This window comes from Scleropages formosus, chromosome 6 (assembly GCF_900964775.1).
Source record: "Scleropages formosus chromosome 6, fSclFor1.1, whole genome shotgun sequence".
NCBI classification, from domain to species: domain Eukaryota; kingdom Metazoa; phylum Chordata; class Actinopteri; order Osteoglossiformes; family Osteoglossidae; genus Scleropages; species Scleropages formosus.
This window is the reverse complement of record NC_041811.1, coordinates 19067694-19090266: the sequence shown is the minus strand read 5'-3', so window position 1 is coordinate 19090266 and position 22573 is coordinate 19067694. Positions and strand designations below refer to the sequence as shown.

Here is a 22573-nt window from a genome sequence, read left to right as displayed (position 1 = left end):
AACCAGAGCTTAACCCAGCAACAGAAGGCGTAAGGAGGGGAGAGGGACACACCCGGGACAGGACGGCAGTCTGTCACAAGGCACCCCAAGCGGGACTCAAACCCCACACCCCCCCGAGAGCAGGACCCCATGAAACCTGGTGTGCCACCACATCTCCTGGAGAATACGCCCCTTTAGAATAACTCACGATAACTGATGTTAGAAATGTTAAAACTTACCTCACTCCTGGCAATATCAAAATATCAAACCAGTTTTCATGCAGTATGATAAACAATAATACCGCGCCAACATCATACCTGAAAGAATGCGTGGCATTTGTTATGAGACAGGATAAACCCCTCAGTTGCACGGAAACACGCAATTTTGCCAAAACAGTTTCGTATCTGAAAAATGTATGCATCCCCAGCAGAATAATTTCTTTAATTTCTATCAGGTGCCAAATTTTCTCCTACGCTGCACGTTATCTTCCAGAGGACTACAATAAGCAGTTGCTCAGTCAGCATCGCTAGCGATTAGGGAACTTACTGCAAATCTGTGCTCCTCTGTGAAATTTTGAAGGCCACCTTAAATACGGTTTTATAATACGAGCTAAAATGTGACCTGCTTTTAAAATACCGTACGATAAAAGCCTTTGAATTCAATTTACACAAGTCACAGTGCTCTAAAACATTGCCCTATTTAATTCGCTGAGCGTAATTTATCTACCGGTTGTACTACAATAAAAAGCCGAGAGAGAATTTTCAGTATAATGCTTCAAGCAGCTTTTATTAATATAAATAATTCAAAACGTAAAATATGACTGCACTGTGGTGGTGCATTTATTAACAAGTGTTCTGGCTGAGATATCTGTGCAGCTAAAATGGTTAAACTGTATGCTTGTGCACCAGAAAAAAAATTAAGCCTTACAGAGCCATGTGGTATTATGACAGTGGAGACTACAAGGACTTGTACTTTTCATTAAAAATAAAACACTCTGAACATGCTCCAATACTTGTTTAAGAATACTTGTTTTTAACAGTAAGAAACATCTTTCAATAATGTTGAATACAGCCAAGGAATTAGCCAAATATATACACGAAAGTAAAAATATTACATTTACCGTCTTTGAAACCACATCATTATTTGCTTTATTTATTTGATGTGTATATTTCTGTCATGCACTACGGCACATCTGCAGTATTTTGAAGACATCATTTTGAGATATGAAATGTAAAAGCCTCAGTGAATCATAATTAAGAACTCTCAGTAAAATGTATAATATTTAGTTTACAGTAACATTTATGCTGCATTTTGGATAACTTTATGCCAGCATGTAACACAATTATATTGTTTTCCTGAGTCTATGACAGATGTTTTGAAAATAGCATTTTTAAAGTTGCATTTTACATATTTAGAATCTCATGCAACATCTTATTTTTTTCCATAACACAATTCTGCATTACTATGCTAGAGAAAATCAGACCTAATAGAATCTTCTCTCAGCTGATGATGCTTGCCCATGCTGTAGTCTTCTTGCTGACATCGCCGCTCAACAATAATCTTATATTTTCTGCAAAACAAATAAATTCATGTGCACATGTCATGGTTTAAACTAAGAAAGATTAGTCCCGGACTGAACTAGGTTACAAGCATTCTCAAAATACTCAATTATACTTCATCTAGAACTAATCTTCTAATTATCACAAAACTGTACTGCACCTTCAAGCATTGATACAGTAAAAATAAATATATAAAGAAACAAATAAATAATAATCTTTTTTTTTATTTAACTCTAAATCCATGTCATTGCTTTTCTTATGCATTTTTCATTAAAAGAACCAAATGTACCAGAGTGACATCGGGGAACTGTGTCCTTACATTTACATTTATGCATTTAGCAGACGCTTTCGTCCAAAGCGACGCACATCTCACAGAAATTCTTACACTCTACTGACCTGAAGAAATACAATGCCAATACCAGCACGGTTCCCAGAACTGCTCCAACTACGATACCCATGGCTGTAGACATTCCCAGTCCACCTGCACAGGGGAGTCAGAGATTCTTTAGTGGAAGAATAGCTGGGTTGGGTCTCCATCCCTATACTGCTCCACCAGCAGATAGTGCAACACATTCTCCTTGAGTCAACAGAAACTTGCAGTCATATGTAATTTTACTGATTTGAGCACGAGAATGAATTTTGCACAGAATGTATGACTGATCCAAATCTGATTTCAAGGTGAGAAATGGATATGGAACACAGAGGAGGAGAAAACGGCCAACTGTACATGATTTTTCCGCAGACACTGGCCGATGCCTTTCTCTCAAGGTAAATCTGTCGCTGTTGAATCCCGGTAGCACCTGGAAACTTCCATTAATTCCATAGTAGTTAAAAACTGCCTAAAAAAACAGGAGGGAAAGAATTCTAAACAAATGCAAATCGTTATGCAAAATTATTTGTAATACTGATACCAAATGCAATCAATGCGTGTTGTGAGTACATGTGATACTGTAATACGATGCTTCAGAAGCATTATGAGCAAGACTGTAGTTGCTACTAGTTATTAGTTTATATGTATATATATATATACACAGAACCGCTTGCCCCATACGGGGTCACGGGGAACCGGAGTCTACCCGGTAACACAGGGCATAAGGCCGGAGGGGGAAGGGAACACACCCAGGACGGGACGCCACCCCAACCGGGATTCGAACCCCAGACCCACTAGAGAGCAGGACTGTGGTCCAACCCGCTGCGCCACCGCACCCCCCGTGTGTGTGTACACACACACACACACACACACACACACACACACACACACACACACACACACACACACACACACACACACACACACACACACACACACACACACACACACACACACACACACACACACACACACACACACACACACACACACACACACACACACACACACACACACACACACACACACACACACACACACACACACACACACACACACACACACACACACACACACACACACACAACGTATATAAATTCACCTGCTAAATGAATAAATGAAATGTAACTATAGGAAAGCTAAATCTCCAACAGTGTGGTATTTAATCTAAATTACCACAGGAAAAACCCCATCTATAAATGTGTAAATCTAACTCTGCAAGTCACTTGGAAAAAAAAGCATCTGCTATGTTTCAGTGTAATAAGTGTATGATTAATTGTTACATATTATAGCTGTGAAACTTTACAGCTTTACTTGCTTGTATTTTTTGTTTTATGATATTACTCAAAATATTTCTTTTTTTTTTTCTGATTTACCTTGTAAGAGCCTGCCTCAAAATCAGTCATGGCCATAACAGAGAAATCCCCATTTCTATCACCGTTGGCATCTATAGACACCTGGCCCGCAATGCCTGGTCGGCGGAATGCAAAGCACGAGAAAGTTAATTAGCAACAAGGCCTGCGCAGTCCAAGGAAAACACGAGCGAGAGTCGACACATTCCGGATGGCCAATACAACAGGAAATCCCATCCATCTCCAGGCATTTTTCTTGGCATTGCCTCCTGCAATTGAAACTTCATCTTTATGTTCACGTTCCCAAATGTTTGACATCTTTAAAAACATTATTTTCTTAACAATAAATTCCGACATTGTTTCTTTTTTTCGCGGGGGGGGGGAATCCCGCTGAATATAACATTGTTTCACACCGAGCTCTGACGAGAAAGATGTTTTGGCCTTCAAACCAACATCGGCAAAGTGGGACTATCGGTAATAAGGCAGATCCCTACATCGATAGCTCGATCGACGGAAATTAGAAGGTTTTGACGTCCTTGCAGGAGTTTGCAAGTCCTGCGTAATTAAAATAAAGCCACAGGAATTGCAGAACCGCTAAGGATCTTGAACCCACATTTCAAAAACGGTGATTAATTGAACCTTTCCGCTTCTGGGTCTTTTATATAGCTTTTCTGATTCATTCAGAACACAGTTAATTTCATTCCTGAAAATGACAAAGAAGTTGCACGTGGAGGCTAGAGCCGGTGGTTTCGTCAAGAAAATAACGCTGCCGTGACGTTAAAACGGATGTAAGATATACCATTAATGCACAGAGTTATAATTCTTCGTAACACATCATAATCAGTAGGGAATACTTATTGCGCGGTTCCGAAAAGACGGGCCCTCTTTTCTTCACCTTCGAAGGTTCTGTTCCACATCAACTGCGTGATCTGGCTTCCGTTGTTTTTTCCAAAGCCATTCTTGACCGCATCTTGAAGGGCCAAGCTGTACAGAAGCAGCGCATCGTGGAACCCCTCCACAAACATATTCACCTAAAAAAGAGAGACGGGACGTTACCGCGTATGCGTTAGCGCGGCTCTCGGCGTCCGATCGCCCCCCTCACTGAGACAGCGAAACATAACCACGATACCGCAGTAGCGTATACACTAGTGTGGGTGTGGGTTGCGACAACTGACAACAGGACTGCTGGTAGCATTTCCCAGAGAGCCCTTCGCTTGGTGTCCTTCCGTTCCCCGTCTACGGGGTGTTTACTACTCGTGCAGCACAACGTGAACGTCGCCAGTTACTGGACACTTGCAGCACGATGATCCACGTTCACATGCAAAAAAAAAAAAAAAAAAAAGAAAAAAAAGAAATCCAAGTTGAGAGTGCGTTAAAATGTTTAAGACTGCAAATATGCTTGTTAACCGATGATCTGTCTTTTTTCACAAAAGGTCCCTTTTTTTAACCTTTCATGAAGACAGATGTTTTCTTCATAGAATAAAATGCCACTCGTTTGTCTAAGAAATGCTGGACCGTGTACAAAAAGGCTTATGTAAATAAAGTGCACAAGGAGCTCCCTTTGGGTTACCTCGTGCTGTCTCCCTTAGGACGGTAAACAAAACGCAAGTGCTTGTTTTCACATACCAGACATACCATATCAAATGCCTATTTACATTTTCTGAGGTCCCCGTGGGACATCTTTCAACCAACCAACCAGCCAATGCTAGCAACTGGTTGTCCCCAGCAGGGTCGCGGCAAGCCGGAGCCTATCCTGGAAACAGAGGGTGTAAGGCAGAAGGGGAAGGGAAACACCCTGGACGGGACACCAGTCCATTGCAAGGCACCCCAAGCAGGCCCCAAACCCGCTGCACCACCGCACCCCCTGACAGTTCATATTTTAAATAAAGTCAAGAACTGGTCATTATTGCATAGAATATCCAAAGAATTGTTTCTGCCGATTTGACAAAAATCCAAGCAAAGTGTTTAATATGAATCGATTACAAAGTGTGTAACCTTGTGGATCACAGCACTAACTGCAACAGCCTACTGGAAAACCATGATGGTTAGTGACATCATATAGCCTCTACTACTTTGCCTTCATATTTAAGTGGTACAGATATAACTCAAAGGCATGTTCTTGCACACTGCCCACATGAAAACTACTTTTGTTCATTTAGCTGACGCTTTCTCCAAAGGGACTTACAATGTTAAGCTGCCTACAGTTATTTACACATTTATTCAGCGGGGTAATTTTCCATGAGCAATTTAGCATAAATACCATGCTCAAATGTACTGCAGCAGTAAAGGAGATTCAAACTGGCAACTTTTGGATCCAAAGGCAGCAGCTCTAACCACTACATTATCAGCTGCCCCTCTAAAAACATACATTTCCAAATCAATAACCATAGATGGAAAAACAAATTCGTTGCAATTAAGAACTAAGCTGAATGACTTAACATTCCTAATTTTGGCATCAGCTTATGAAACTTTGAAAACCATGACTCATCTTATTGCCCCATAGATCCAGTATGTTCTGAAATAAATTAGCTTTGATAGAAACAATGCTGTAATCGGATGGAAATGCAGCGGAAGCAGATGTATTTTCAGCCAGCTGTGATGGCTGTTTTGCTGTCAGGTGTCATTGCCGCGTCCACCGAGAAAATGCGTCCTGTGTCTCCCAGCGTATTGCAATCGCAGCGTGTGAGGACTGAACTGCAATTGTTCCGCACATCCTCACTCACTGCTAGAAAGATGGCAAGTATTAATGAAAACGGAAAAATTACAAGTAACATCCCCGTCGCCTTTTTTTCTCCAAGGATGTTGTCTCTCAGACGTAATGAACTTTACCAGCCTTTTAGGGTTGGTACCAAAAGAAACATCCTTGTGGCAATTTCCCCACTTTGGCGAAGAATCACACCGCACTGCGATACAGGGAGGACACTAAATTGAATGACAAAATCAAACGCAAGCGACCTGAAATACAGAAGCACAACTTCTTAATGAACATGGCTCTATAGGCATGTACAGTGTTTACAGTAGTTTTGTAACATGCATTAAAAATAACCTGCCTAGGTTGTCTAAAGTGTAGATATTCAGTGAACAGATTTATAATCTCATCAAGGTATTAACAAATGTTACAATATTTAGCATTTATTATCAATACAGTAGGGGGTGCGGTGGCACAGTGGGTTGGACCAGGTCCTGCTCTCTGGTGGGTCTAGGGTTTGAGTCCCGCTTGGGGTGCCTTGCGATGGACTGGCGTCCCGTCCTGGGTGTGTCCCCTCCCCCTCCAGCCTTACGCCCTGTGTTGCTGGGTTAGGCTTGGGCTCCCCACGACCCCGTATGGGACAAGCGGTTCAGATTGTGTGTGTGTGTGTGTGTGTGTGTGTGTGTGTATCAATATGGTACCCATCAATCCATAACTACTTGTCCACTGCAAAACCAAAGTAGTCCGGTACCTACAGTACCAGGTGTAATGTAATTTATCCTAAATTGCTGTAGCTCTTACAATGCAATGGGACCATGCCCTGCTGCAGTGCAGTACCTTACTACCATATTTTACCTTGAACCAGAATCTGCACACTGAATTTTAATAACCTGTTTCAAATTCATCACGCACAAAGTATACGCTACATTCTGAAGTTCTCAATTTATGCTGATACTTCAGAGCTCATTTCATTTGTAAAATCTGTGCTTAATACTTACTTTGTACTTTATGTTTAGTCTTTGGTTACAATGTAATTCAAGTAGCTCAAAAAAATTACTTCATGCAAAACAGTCTGCCATCTAAGAAGAATATACCTGTAGAATATTACACTAGTACTATAATTTTCATGAAAAGGTTAGCCAGACAAATGAAATGTCAGATTAACAATTTCTTCTCAAAGTTTTCAGACTTTAAAGGCATTGGCAGATTTCCATTTGCGCAATTCTTTTTCAGGTGTGATGTCATCTCAAAAGCCACGGTTGTTAAGCCATAATAATGATGGCCTCAGGACTTTCTTCAAGCAGGAACCTGACAGCTTCTTATGACGCAAATAAGATAAAAGATAGTTTGCAGCAACAGCAGAAATATATGAGATTAAAGCGAAAGTTACACATCTTTTAGTGAAATATAGCACAGATTTACATCCCAGAACATGACAAATGTGTCATGAGGATAAGAGACGTCAAACCAGAAAGAGTCATGTGGTGTGGTTTCTTCAGCTCAAAGCATCCAACTGAATGCAACAAGTTCAAATAATCAGACAACGTTGTCTTTGTTTTGCACGTAATTATGTAGCATTGTGGCTCTGACTGGGCACTGTTCTGTTGTTATTTATTAAAACTTGTGATAATACATCATGACCGTTCTCTGCTGGCCTCCTTAGCCAAAATTACAAGCTTCAGTACTGTACTTTAACAAAATCTAAAAAACAACGTTCAGTGGTTCCTTTGTCAGTTTTAGTAGTTTCAGAATGTATTTACAAATTCCTCTATTAAATAATAACAATAATAGTACATACATGCAGTCTGAAACCGCTTGTCCCAAGTGGGGTCACGGCAAACCGGAGCCTAACCCGGCAACACAGGGCGCAAGGCTGGAGGGGGAGGGGACACACCCAGGACAGGATGCCAGTCCATCACAAAGCACCCCAAGCAGGACTCGAACCCCAGACCCACCGGAGAGCAGGACCCAGTCAAACCCGCCACGCCACCATACCCCTCATGTAATTATTATTATTATAAATAAATGTAATGTAAATGTATTATTAATATTATTATTATTACCACCAAATCATGAAACATTAAGTCTGCAAGTTAATAATTGGCCTCTCCTTATAGAAGAAGCCGACACTGACTGTGAGAAGGAAACTTACGTACATTGTCTCCACTGTCATGATCGGGAACGCCTGCTTTTCGGATAGATCTCTTCACCTCTAAAGAGAAGTTCTGAAATTCTGGTTTGACAGACCGCAGTAGAGTGAGTATATTGAGAGCTGCGTAGGCCTGCTTGGCCTCTGTGTCATACTGGTCTCCTCTCTTCCAGGATCCATTGCCTGTATGACAGTAATGAAATATTTCAATTATATTACCGAGAAAGAAAGCGGCTAAAGACAAATGTATTTATGTTTGGGCAAGACTCTGAATTCTTCCCTTACCGATGTCCACATGCCCTTGCTTTCTTCCTCTGTATGTCACCTTCTTAACTATGTTATTTTCTTTCTCGTACAATTCTACATATCCTCCGCTAATGAAAAGTAGACTTTTCAGGATAAATGTGTCAGCCCTATTTCCAGAATTTAAATGACTGCCTCCAAGTACTTTCCAGTAGTCCCACTGTGCCATTTCTCCCCTTCCTCCGTATACAACGTATAACACTAAACGGACCGCAGTGACGGCTGAACCCTCATACATTTTGGTGGACGGTTTATTTTTAAAGGTAAAAGGGGTTGGGGACTCCAATGAAGCACAGGTAGCGCAGTGATTACGGAGACACGCTAGAAATTTAAAAGGACAGGCTGAACTCCTGGGAACGGTCCTGCCATAACACCATTGAGCAAGGGGCATATTAACCCAAAATGTTACAGTTATATATCCAGTTGTGTAAACTGCTGAAACTTAACATACTTTGCATAAAAAGCATAATATAAGCAGCTAAGTAAAAACAAAACTGAGAATGCCACTAAACTGAGGGCTACGGTAATGGTGTTGGGCGGCTATGAGTGTCATCCTAAGTGAGCAATTAAAGAAGGAAGGCTGAAAATACACTAAATGATTTAATCGGAAGCAGTCTGTCATTCTGTGTTGGTTAAATTTTGATTATCCTTCTCTGACATCCTTTGCTATGAATTCTACCTTCTTTAGAAGGCAACAAATGACTGTGCAAGTGAGGAATATTATACAATACCAGTTTTTTACTTGCTCTGATGATATTTGCTTCGCATCATTTCTTTGCTGTTCTCAAATTGTCAAGATTATGAATATAATTGGTGTGTTTACATTACCTAATACTGACAGGTTTAGTTGTGTCCCAACGGTATGGCTGGCCGTGTATTTTCATTAACTATGCATCCAAAGCATATTGCGGAATTAAAAAAAAGTGACAAAAAATTCATACCCTTGAAAAAAGACAAAACTTTCTAAATAAAAAACACTGAAAATAAGGTTTTTTTAACCTCACAAGAAGCTCTTCTGTTACAGCAACAAAAAAGTCTTCTTGTTTCATCATGAACTCTGTGTGCAGAGTCAAATGTGTCAACTCTTTTTTGGAAACACTTGCCACATTCCTGTTCCAACTCATGTTCCACCTGTCTATACAACTGCATATTTATTAGCTTGAGGCTTTTTTTTTTCCCCCTGACTCTTCTCTTAACACAATTCACACCTTTATTTTGCAATTAGGGACTGCTGGGAAAGAAATACAGGCAGAGAAACAATAGCGTCTTTAGAAATGTTTGCTATACTGATGACAAATGGATTCACAGGTGCAAAAGCAATATTTCCAAGGTATTTAGATGGAGAAACATATTAATCCCAAAGGAAATTGCATTCGTATAAGTGTTGGAACATCTTACCATAAGAAGATGCATTAAAGAGCTCGATGTTGAAGTAGATGTAATTTCCATTAGTGAGTTTCCAGTGGTGGGCTGTCAACATGATGTCCCGAACAATGTCACCCCCAGCACACATAATAACAACTGGCAAGGGAAGAGAGGAGAGCGTTCATATCAGTCATCACACATTTTGTCTCTGAGAAAAGGGTCCCTGTCAACGACGGAAGAGCGAAAACAAGGAGAATACTTCTAAACACACACACACACACACACACATTTTCTGAACCGCTCATCCCATACGGGGTCGCGGGGAACTGGAGCCTACCCGGCAACACAGGGCGTAAGGCCAGAGGGGGAGGGGACACACCCAGGACGGGACGCCAGTCCGTCGCAAGGCACCGCAAGCGGGACTCAAACCCCAGACCCACCAGAGAGCAGGACTGCGGTCCAACCCACTGCGCCACCGCGCCCCCTCTACTTCTAAACAGTAAGACCTAATTAGCAGAAAAACTAACCATAATTAAACTACAGTATACTTTATGTGAAGGGGAGTGCGGTGGCGCAGCAGGTTTGACCGGGTCCTGCTCTCCGGTAGGTCTGGGGTTTAAGTCCCACTTGGGGTGCCTTGTGATGGACTGGCGTCCTGCCCTGGGTGTGTCCCCTCCCCCTCCAGCTTGGTGTCCTGTGCTGCTGGGTTAGGCTCCAGTTTGCCGTGACTCTGCTCGGGACAAGCGGTTTAAGACTGTGTGTGTGTGTGTGTGTATGTGTATACTTTATGGAAGGGTCAGCTTTTTCCACCCTCTTCCACTTTCATCTGTTTCCTGTCCGGCACAGTCGTGGTGGTCTGGAGCCTATCTTGGAAGCACAGGGTGTGAAGCAGGGTAGCCCCTGGATAGAAGGCCAGGCCATAGTAGGTCGAGTGAATAACTGTTTATGATTAAAAAAAAAACAAACATTCGGGTATATGAAGCAGAACGATGAGAGAACATGTTCTTTATCGTTGTTTTATTGTGGATTTTATTCCAAATTTTAACGGAATTCCTGAATTCTTGCACAAATTCTTGCAAAGTGAAAGAGAAGAAGAGGGGGCGTGGTGGCGCAGTGGGTTGGACCCGGTCCTGCTCTCCAGTGGGTCTGGGGTTTGAGTCCCGCTTGGGTCGCCTTGCGACGGACTGGCGTCCCGTCCTGGGTGTGTCCTCTCCTCCTCTAGCCTTACGCCCTGAGTTGCCGGGTTAGGCTCCGTGACCCCGTTTTGGACAAGCGGTTCAGAAAATGTGTGTGTGTGTGTGTGTGTGTGTGTGTGAAAGAGAAGAAGATTTTAAGAATTCATCGATGCAACAATAAGCACAAAACCGCCGCGGAAATTCGATCGTAAGGACGATCGGGGATTGAAACGATGCCAGGGGCAGAATCATGCTTCTCATTTTTTACAGGCTGTCGAAGACTGTCCCCGTTCAGCAGGGGACTGAGGTGTGTGACACACACACATTATGAATATGTGCAAGAAGGAAAGAGCAGGGATGGGATCACAGGTGAGCTGAGCGAAACCCACCTGCTCTTCCACCACGGCGATTTAAACGCATAAAAACATCTCGTCGGCGCTGCTGTGCGGGACTCTGGGCTACATGTATGTAACTGCTACCTGTAAACCGAACTCAAACATCTAAAACCTCAAGCTCTGTATACACAATATACACTTTACCATGTATAATTTTATCTTTACTATCTGTATAAATAGCGAAGTTAATATTCTCTCATCCGTGCGTAAAGAGATGATTTTACGCACAAATAAACTCTGCGACTGAGTTCGGGCGCCGCCCTGACGCCGGTGGACGCGCTCCATGGGGTTCATGTTTAATAAAATACGGGTTTACTTTACATTTATTCATTTAGCTGGCGCCTTTCTCCAGTTTTTAAGTGTTTATAGTTATTTACCCATTTATACAGCTGAGTAAGAGCAATTTAGGGTAAGTACCTTGCCCGCATAGGTGGAGGTGGGAATCGAACCTGCGACCTTAAAGAAAAAAAAAGTTCTGTCCGCTAACTTACCAGCTATCCCTGGTTTTACCCTGCGGAATACTCCACTTTTGGGTACTTTACTCTGGAGCGGCAGTACACGCTGCCTTGGGGGGTGAGCGAGATGCTCATCGCAAACGATCGGCGCATCTTCAGGTCGTTCACATAATGAACAGCGCCTGGGCTGTTCGGGCGTTGGATCGAATCCTTCTTGGTCTGTGCGGAGTTTGCAAGTAGGGAGAGCTGGTGACACAGTGGTCCGAGGTGTCGCTTTTCGGATCCGAAGGTCACAGGCTCGAACCCTCCTTATTGATGTAATGCTCTTATGAGAAAGGTACTGCTCCTAAATTGCTCCACCGTGCTTATCAAGTTGAATACCCACCCAACTGTAGGTAGCTTAACAGTGGAAGTCGCTTTGCAGAAAAAAGCCAGCTAACTGAATAAATGTTCTCCCATCGCCTGCTTGGATTTCCTCCTGGTGCTCCAGTTTCCTCCCACAGTCCGCAGACATGCAGGTCAGGTCGATCAGTGACAATAACTTGCTCTCCGCCTGTGAATGGGTGAGTAAAACAGTGTGCGACTACACTGTGATGGGGTGACGTCCCGTCCACGGTGTACCTCGCTTGGTCTTGCACCTTCACTTTCCGGGATAGGATCCAGCCCACCGCGACCCTAATTTTAGGCAAGCGGTGAAGTGAGTGCGGCAATAGTGGACATTCTGATGAAAATGTACTGTAATTAGCAATATTAAATAAAAACTAAACTGTATAGGATGGCAAACTCACTATAAACTATAACAGAGCTTGGGGATGGAGCAGAAAAGACGCACGAAGCGAAGGAGAGACGGACTCGGAGGAGCTGCATCAGCCAGGGGACTACGGCCGGGGTATCAGGGCAATGAATGAGGGGGTCGCACGAGAACCCCGGAAAAGTTTCCATCCAGCGCACCGCCCGCTCCGCTGACATGCTTTGACATCTATGTTTGTGCACCGTGATGCTGTGCGCCGCGCAAAGCTGGGAAGCGCGCAAGCGAGCCGCGCGTAAGGCGCGTAAGGCGCGTAAGGCGCGTAAGGCGCGTAAGGCGCGTAAGGCGCTCAGCGGGAGCGCGGGGCAGCCGCGCCGGTACCTTCGTTGCCCTCGATGAGCCTGGCGATGTCCTCGCCGTCCGCCGCGCGCTCCCGGGGGTACAAGCTGAGCGCCTCGGTGCTGAGCTGCTCGGCCTCCAGCGCGCTGTGCACCGCCTCCACCGTGAAGTAGCAGTTGCGCTCCTCGCGGTCGTCCTCGTAGAGCAGCAGCGCGCTCTGCCAGCCGAAGTGGCGGAAGAGCGCAGAGATGCTCCTGGCCATCTTCAGGTAGGAAGGTCCGATCCTGGTCAGGTGCGTGTAGCCCCTGTCCCTGCGCGCGAAGCCCGTGGCCAGGGCCCCCGCGGACACCACCGGGACGTCCCAGTGCGAGGCCACCCTCACCACGTCGGACGCCGCGTACTCGCACACGGGCCCGAGGATCAGGTCGGGTTTCTGGGCGAAACCGCGGTCCACCAGGCTGAAGAGGGCGCGGTCCCCGCAGCCCGAGTCCTCGTAGCGCACCGCGAAGCGCAGCCGCCGCTCGGACGCGATGCTGCGCTGCGCCAACTCGATGGCCGGCCGCACCGCCGCCACGGAGAAAATGTACGAGGCGTTTCGGGGCAGGAGGACGAGCACGTCGACGTGTTCCGCGCGCGCGCGCCTCTGTGGCGCGTTCAGGGCGCAGGAGACCACGCAGAGGCTGAGGCAGAGCGCGCGCACGCCCGGCATCGTCGCGAGTTTGCTTCGCCCGCGAGCTTCACCCGCCGCTCCGTAATTCTGAGTGAACCGACTGACTCTTCTGGTCGCGGGTGTCTGTCTCGCGGGTGTCTCGCGCGTGTCGCGTGTGTCTCGCGCTCGCTCGGCGCTCCGCTGCTCCACTCGGCCGCGAGCACGTGCTCGGCGAAGCGCGGCAGCACCTTGACACCCACCTTTTAGGCTGCAGTTTGGGAACTTTCCCCCCCCCACGAGCCCTGCGTCAGCCCCACGCAGATGAGCTCCCTTTTAAAGCCACAGTGGGTGTGGGAAGAAAACACGCTGGAACGCGCTGGTATCGTTCCAGAAATGATACTATTGTCATGCATCACATCGCATCAGCATCCGAATCCGCTGCAGATGGATACATTGCCTGTTCTTAATTATAGTTGTTCTAATTATATCGTTCATATGCAGTTATGCAACACGCGTATTTTTTAAAATGTTTGAAAAATTTGCTCACTTGGCAGCTGAATCAAAATTCCATACGTGCCACAGCAGGGCACAGAGATGAAAAATTCTCTACAGACTCCTAAAAACCAGCCTGACTCCTTATTTTTAAGATGATCTTGGGACCACGTCGTTTAGGGTTATGATGATGGTGCCCAAACTGGTTATATGCCGGGTAACTGAAAAAGTTTAGAGCGAATTACAGCCACAAAGCAGCCTTACATCCGTTACCAACAGATATATATGCTGTATGTCTTAGTTGACTATTAAAATAACATTCACAGGTTTTATTGATATTTCATTTGTGGGAGTACTTTAGTGTGAAAGGCGAATACTGTAATACTGTAAAAAAAGAATGGGCTGGAATGGTTTTTGTAATCTTTTAAAGATGAGTTTAACAGCTGACCATTTGGAAAATTATGAGGCAGAAAGCAGATTTCTGAGTGTTACCTATGGCCCACTTTGGGCCATACGTTAGATCTACTCAGTAGGGTTAGATTTACATTTATTTATTTAGCAGACGCTTTTCTCCAAAGCGACTTCCGATGAACTCTATGTAGTGCTATCAACCCACACACCTTATTCACTGTGGTGACTTACACTGTTAGGTACACTACTTACACTGGGTCACTCATCCATACAGCAGTGGAACACACTCTCTGTCACTCACACACTATGGGGGAACCTGAACAGCATGTGGGAGGAAACCAGAGCACCCAGAGGAAACCCACACAAACACAGAAAGAACATGCAAACTCCACACAGATTGAGTGGGGATCAAACCCATGTCCTCTTGCACCACCCAGGCACTGGGAGACAGCAGTGCTACTCACTGTGCTGCCTGCAAGTGTTGCCATGGGATGTGAAATCACAGGCCTTCCTGGTATATTTATACTCACAGCGCATTTTAAAAACATTTCAAAAATACATTTTATTTTTGTTTAATGTCTGAAGAAAAAAGTGTGATAAATCAGGTTGCATATATTTGCATAAAATAATCTCCTCTCATATTTGGCAAGCACATGATAATCTCTCTTGACGAATTAAACCGTTATATTACTCTAATCTGAAATGTCTCCAGTGTTAAAGCACTGCACTCATACAAGAATCATATTTGTCATTTAAACTGCTAATAGTTTAATTGTACTGCAGAAAAATGTAAAATAATTTCCAGTGAAGCCAGTATTGTGCAGAAATCTATTACACTTAGCGCAGCAGTGTGAATTTCAGAATATTTAACAGTGAAAAGGCCAGATTACTCAACAGCCAAGGATCTCATGGGGCGACTAAGAGGCCTCCTGCTGAAGCTGTAATATGTCAAAAATCGTCAGCTCTCATTAGCATCAAGACATAATAATTGTTTGGACTGGAAATCATCAATGTACTGCGTTCAGATGGAGAAAACCTGAGAGTAACGGACGCTTCGGCAAAGTGAACTTTGTCTCCCTCTGCTGGCCACGTAGTGCCTGTTCAGTAGAAAAATAGGCCGTAAAAAAAGATACAGAAATAAACATAGCAGGTGCTTTAAATTGCTCAGTAACCAATGTACATTGTGTAGTTTTTTATGGTTAAATTTAAATATCTACCTCCATGTTCAACATATTCTTCATCTATATTTGCAGTATAATTACCACAAAATCACCAGGTGGTCCCCTTGAAAGGTAATATTGTCGCGTTACAGTTTGCAGATTATTATTCAAGAAACAATGTTCTTAAATTTTACATAATAATGGAATTATTGTTTTTCAGCAAGCATGGTGCTTTACCATCATGTCTGAGACTGCAGGGTTTGAAAAGTCAGATGCGATTTCCTGGGTTTGGGGTTAATTAAAATACAACTCTGACACATGGACAGTAGAGACATTCTGAAATTTGCTATTCAGGATTAGAAAATTACTTCTCTGGGGACTGATAACTGCCAAGAGTAAATATCCCCCTCTCCCCAAGCCCCCCAAGCCCCCCCAAGCCCCCCCAAGCCCCGGCAACAAGAACTGCTTCTGGGATACAAAAAGAATTACTGATAAAATTGACTTCATGTTCTTTTTGCCCAAAACATGAGGCTTATTCATCCTTATAAATATGTTCTAAAACAGCAGCGAAAAACTTTTCATATCTCATTTCCATTTATAGAGTATTATGGGAATATATATGTATATATTTAAAATAATCAGAGTGTTTACATTTGTACTTTTTAAATGTGGCGCACCAGGGACGCTAACTTTGCGTAAATATTGTGTCTCACACATGCAAACATTTATCATTAATCCCCAAAACTGATTGTAAGGAAATGTGACAGAATACCCAATGGAAATAGAGTAAGAAAGTATATTCTAATTTAAGCACTCAATTCTCTGTAGGATTTTGAAGGCATTGTGGGAAACACTTTTTCACAAGCAAATAATTATTTATGGGAAGAAACATGATACATTAGCTCTTCCAGTTTTCCTCTTCTTGTTAAAAAGCAGATAGCAAGTAAACCTGTATTTGTTAACCAATCTATTCTACAAATTTCCAGAAGATGGTCAATACTCCTGATCGAAATTGATTTGCTGCTTTGTTGCTGTTCCATATCGACTTCCTCTCTGAAATGTGCTTGAACTAATATCATAGTCTTATTTTCTAAACCTGAGTATGAGGAAAAATATATAAACACAAGGGAAATCCACATGTATTTTAATTTTTAAAAATAATCAGTTTACATTATTTTTATATCCACCTCACAATGCAGTCATGCAAATAATTACATTTCATCAAACAAGAAAACTCTTAACAATTTTTAACAAAATTACATTCCATGTCCTAAATGCATTTAAATCTGCTGTAAAATTGCACATGTGTGCATACATTCCAAATACATTCCTACAAAACATGTATGTGCCAATATAGTTTTTAGTTTATGTAACGCAAACAATGCATGCAATCTGCAGGTCTGATAAATTGTCAGCTGGATCCAAAGAGATTTTAAAATATTAAGATTCAAAGAGAGTTAAGCTTTTTCAAGAGTTATGTTTTCCGGCAATGCATGGATTCGCAGGCTTAAAGAGGACGCGGTACGACCCTTCAGAGAAAGAAGAAGAAAGAAGAAATGAAAGAGAGAAGAGACAAATAAGCATGGAGGGAGCAAAAGTGGTGAAATATCTATATGAATTTTAAAATATTTTATAGGTGACAACCAACCAGTGGTCAAAGAAGCTGAGCCAGCGCTCACACCTACATATACCATAACATACCTATGCATTGTATATAACATACTTGTACAAACATATAATGTCTAGTGTCTATTTTGTATATTGTGTACTTTATACTCTATATATATATATATATATATATATATATATATATATATTGTCTTTTATTAGCCCACTCTACTTTTTCTTATCTGTGTCTTGTCACTGTCATTCTGTCTGTGCTGTGGAAGTTCCTGTCACCAAGATGAATTACTTGTATGTGTAAACATACTTGGCAATAAAGCTCATTCATTCATTCATTCATTCATTCATTCATTAATTCATTCATTCATTCATTAACACATCTCACACCTCCAAATTACTCACTAATGCGAGCGGAAGATTTACCAGGAAATCCCTTTTGCAGATGCATCTGTAAATTGTTTAACAACAGTTGTGCCGCCATAGTACTGTACATCATGGCAATGTGATGCAGGACTTGCAGTAAAGCTCCAGGGAAGAAAAAGCTGGGGAAGCTGGTAGTGTAGCGGTTGGAGCTTCTGCCTGCAGGAATGAAAGTTATTGGTTCAAGTCTCACCTCCAGCTATAATACATTTGAACAACGTCCTTACCCTACAGTTGCTCGAGTAAAAATTACCCCTACAAATTGGTGAATAATGGTGGGTAATTTACCATTCTAAGTGGCTTAGGAGAAGAGTATCCGCTAAGTGCGTAAAGATAATTTCCTCCGTCCTTGTTGCATTTCAACAGTTCGGCCACAGGGCGGCGCTAGATATTCGCTCAACGACTGAAGTAAGGCGGTCACATACTTTTAGAGGGACCTCTTGAACATTTCCACGTTAGCCACAGCAAGAATAATTTAGCATTGTGATGGCTTTTCAATTTTTTCAATTTCTTCCCCTATTTTACAGCTTGGTTCAATCTCTCCTGAAGACTCTGCTATCAGCGGTACAGCTAATTTAAATTGATTCTAAACACCACCCGCTTACTCCTTGTTATTATACGGTACAGGCGAGGAATAAGGAAGCTGCTCCTTGAGTGTGAGCTATCGGAGTCATGATTGAATGTGCCATTCCATCATAACCTTATGTCGCCTTTGAAAAATGGAGATGCCTCCGCTTGGAGATCAGGGGTAACAGAGCGCTGGCAACAAGACGCTGCTTGAGATGTCATGGAAAAGAAGGAGCGGCCTGCACCTCGGATTAACGAAGCTTTAATGGAGTCACTCTTTATGGTTTCAAGCCGTAATGAGGATTCTGTTTGGGCCTTTTATACTCGTAGCTCATGCACTAATATTATTTTAATTTGTGACATGTAAGACCTGTGTGTGAACTTCCCTGCCCAGGGATTAATAAAATATTATCCTATCCTCCTAGCATGTCCTGATTTGTCCTCTCCTGTCCTATCCTGTATTGCTTTGTCCTGTCCTGTCCTATCTTGTCCTGTCCTATCCTATCCTGTGCTATCCTATATGGCTTTGTCCTGTCCTATCTTGTCCTATCTTGTCCTGTCCTGTCCTATCCTATATTGCTTTGTCCTGTCCTATCCTATCTTATCCTGTCCTGTCCTGCCCTATCCTGTCCTATCCTATATTGCTTTCTCCTGTCCTGTCCTGTCCTATCCTATACTGTATTTCTTTGTCCTGTCCTATCTTGTCCTGTCCTGTCCTGTCCTATCCTATACTGTATTGCTTTGTCCTGTCCTATCCTATCTTATCCTGTCCTGTCCTATCCTGTCCTATCCTATATTGCTTTGTCCTGTCCTGTCCTATCCTGTCCTATCCTATCCTATATTGCTTTCTCCTGTCCTGTCCTATCCTATCCTGTCCTGTCCTATCCTGTCCTATCCTATATTGCTTTCTCCTGTCCTGTCCTATCCTATACTGTATTTCTTTGTCCTGTCCTATCTTGTCCTGTCCTGTCCTATCCTATATTGCTTTGTCCTGTCCTGTCCTGTCCTATCCTATCCTATCCTATCCTATCCTATCCTGTCCTGTCCTGTATTGCTTTGTCCTGTCCTGTCCTGTCCTATCCTATACTGTATTGCTTTGTCCTGTCCTATCCTATCCTATCCTGTCCTGTCCTGTCCTATCCTGTCCCGTTCCGTCCCATCCAAATGTTCGGCCTTAGTGAACGCCTGTGCACTCCGGCGAGAGTGGCTGTTGCGTTGCAGTGCTCACTAACCAACGGGCAATACCAAAACAAAAAATTACTATGCAACTTATGAGGCACCAAAATAATAGTGTTTTTATTATTTTACACTCATTCAGTTTATTCCATAAGTGTTCAAGATTTTGCTGAGAACTGGAAAATATACAATTGAAGTGACAGTGGAGCCAGAGATGGCCACTGCTCTTTGGAGTACAAGTAACTCCTTCTTTTTCTTTCTCTCTTCTACTGATGCCTAGGACAAAAATGTGAAGTGCATGCCTGCAATCATTTCATATTTATATGCAGAATGTCTGAGTCATGTTGTCCGGTTAATCAGCAGCCTGCACAACTGTGCGTTCATGCCGCATAAATAGTTCAGACCACAAAGCAGCACTTTCTGCGTGTTATACGATATCAAGAAATCTGACCTCACCTATTTCACTAAACACCTGGTGTGCCTTTGTCCTCTTAGACTAAACATAAAATAAATAATGCTGATATGGCAACACATTCTCGTTTGTTCTCGATGAGAATAACTAACATAATAATTTCCCTTGTGGGATCTATCTATCTATCTATCTATCTATCTATCTATCTATCTATCTATCTAATATCTTTTCATTTAAACTGTTCGACCTCTCTGACAAATCTAAGAAAAGTAGACCTGTCCTTTTTGCATAGGCTATTAAACCAGAACCACAAAGTAAAGAGAAGTACAGAAGAAAGTTTTGCCAAAGCCTGGATAGTAAGTGGCAGCCATTGCTGTTTCATGCTATATACTTATATACTTTTTATTTCACAAAGTCTCTTATTAAAAGCTGTTTCTGTTCATAAATATTAAATATGTTAACTGAAATGTCCTTCTTTGCTTCTTCAGATATTTTCCGAAACCATAAAGGAAGTACTGTACTCTACAATAAACACACACACACAGTGGGTCTGTATGGGAAAGAATACACTTTGGGTTATAATGAGTGAAGCTTTTTTACAGTGAAGGCCCTGCATGATGGTTTAAGTCTTAACCAGTCCATAAATAAAAACAATGGAAATACTACAATGATTTGAAATTTCCAGCTTTGAGTGGTTCTATATTCTCTCCCATATTGACCCAGAATCCATGGAATACTTTAACTGTGCTAGGTGTCCATGTAGCCTTTCAGTTTACAATTATTATGCAGAGGTTTTCCCCCAAATCAGTTCACATTTTGGATACAATTACAGTATAACACACACACACACATTGACTGAAACCGCTTGTCCCAAGTGGGGTTGCGGCGAGCCAGAGCCGAACCCGGCAGCACAGGACGAAGGGCTGGAGGGAGAGGGGACACACCCAGGGCAGGACGCCAGTCCATCACAAGTCACCCCAAGCGGGACTCGAACCAGAGACCTGCCAGAGAGCAGGACCCGGGCCAAACCCGCTGCGCCACTGCAACCCCCCTCTACAGTATAACAACTCATTTAAATTACATTAAAGTTAATCCTTGCTGAGCACCATAAAACACTCTTTTCTATAATAATAAGGAGAATGCCTGGGAACTGGAGCAGCTGCAGTCGATCTGAAGCACCATGCAGCAACAGTAGGTAATCTGTACATGGGCAAATAAACTGGAGTCTCCCTACATTTTTACCGTGCTCTGTGGGCAAGGTCACGGTGCAACACATTGCGCAGAGCAACAGGACCTAAAGCAGCACCGCAATCCTAATTAGAAGCGGAGGAAGAGAAAACAGGACTGGACCTGTCAACAGCCACCTTCAACCAACCCAGTTTGCCTGAAGCGCAGTGCCCCACCGCCCCCAAAAACAGCTTGAGGGAGAACCGCAGTAGAGAAGGATTGATTCCCTCTTCAATATTAAGGCAAGTCCGTTCATTTTTTGTTCTGCTTAATAGGACAGGAGAGGAAGAGATATGGTTCTAATCATACGTCGCACAAGGGACATCAGCGGTTAAAGCACATGACCGGAGAGTGAAAGGGTGAATGTCTAGGGCCAGGGAGGGACCCATGAACTGTATGAATCAAAATCAGAATGAATCGGAATGAGTTTTATTGGCCAGCGTGCTGACGCACACAAGGAATTTGCTGTGGTTCTTGATGCTTCCAATATTTACAGACAAACAGGTGAGAGAATTACAGAATAAATAAATAACATATGTACAGAGTATACAAACACGAGAGTATAAATAGTAGTATAAATACAAAATAAAAGTAAGTAAGAAGTAAATTACAAAAAGTGGCTGGATAATGTTGCGCTGACAGGAGACCTATTAAGGAGTGTTAACTGTTTATGAGAGTAATGTCCTGAGGGAAAAAAAAAAAAAAAACTCTTCTTGTATCTGGACGTTTTGAATGCAATTAAAACACACACACACACAATTAAAACATTGAGTAAAAAATTGTTTTCAAGTTACTGGAGAGCAACTGCTCCATTATCACATACAAAAGACCTTATAAAGTGTTTCACTATGAATTTTGGTTTATCCAAGAGACCTAGGCTATGTTTAAGTTCCTTACACAGCAGCACATGAAGATATTACTATGGTCAAAAAATGTATAGGTACTAAAATCTATTATTATTTATTATTACTACATTATTGCTTGAAAAAGTAATAGAGGTGGTATTTTCTTCTCGTTATGGCCGAAGTATTACAGTATGTCCTACAGCTTTATAACTTTATACTTTTCAAAAAATAACATTACACAGCGAAAGTGCAGTCATATTGTAAGAAGATGTTTGTCTTCTTTAAGCCGTTTCAACCACGTTGTGCCACACTAGTTGATTCTAAATGTGAACGGCTGACAGACTAGATGATGGGTGGCTTTGGAGGGCAGGGAGGGCAGGGAGGGACTGCTGTACTGATATGCTGAGATGTTGTTAAAAGCTTTTTTCCAACAGTATCAGAAAGTCAGATACAAGAAGCAAATCAACCATCAGTGCATTTTTTTGAGGAGTTGCAGCTCATTAATTTGTTGTTTATTGTGTATTGTGCTCTTTTGGTTGATTATGTTTTATTTTATTCAGTATTTTATACTTTATACTGAAGAGCTGTATGGTTACTTTAGACTTTCTGAGAAATAAGTACATATTGGTTATATTGCCTACGTGATTTCTGTATCCTCAGCGTATTTATTAGAATGCCTAACTAAACATTATTGTAAACTGCTTTGCCTCCAA

General features: G+C 42.6%; 1 protein-coding gene across 1 annotated transcript; it reads right to left on the bottom strand.

Moving 5' to 3' along the window:
* Window positions 1-691: 691 nt before the first annotated feature.
* On the bottom strand, window positions 692-13823 carry LOC108924996 (atrial natriuretic peptide receptor 3-like). The gene is made up of 8 exons (XM_029252637.1): window positions 12921-13823; window positions 9800-9922; window positions 8106-8281; window positions 4156-4291; window positions 3285-3379; window positions 2266-2377; window positions 1935-2019; window positions 692-1549 (listed from the first exon to the last, which is right to left on the bottom strand). Exons 1-8 carry the CDS (start codon window positions 13585-13587, stop codon window positions 1447-1449), a joined length of 1497 nt encoding a protein of 498 aa, XP_029108470.1. The 5' UTR covers window positions 13588-13823; the 3' UTR covers window positions 692-1446.
* Between the last annotated feature and the right edge of the window lie 8750 nt (window positions 13824-22573).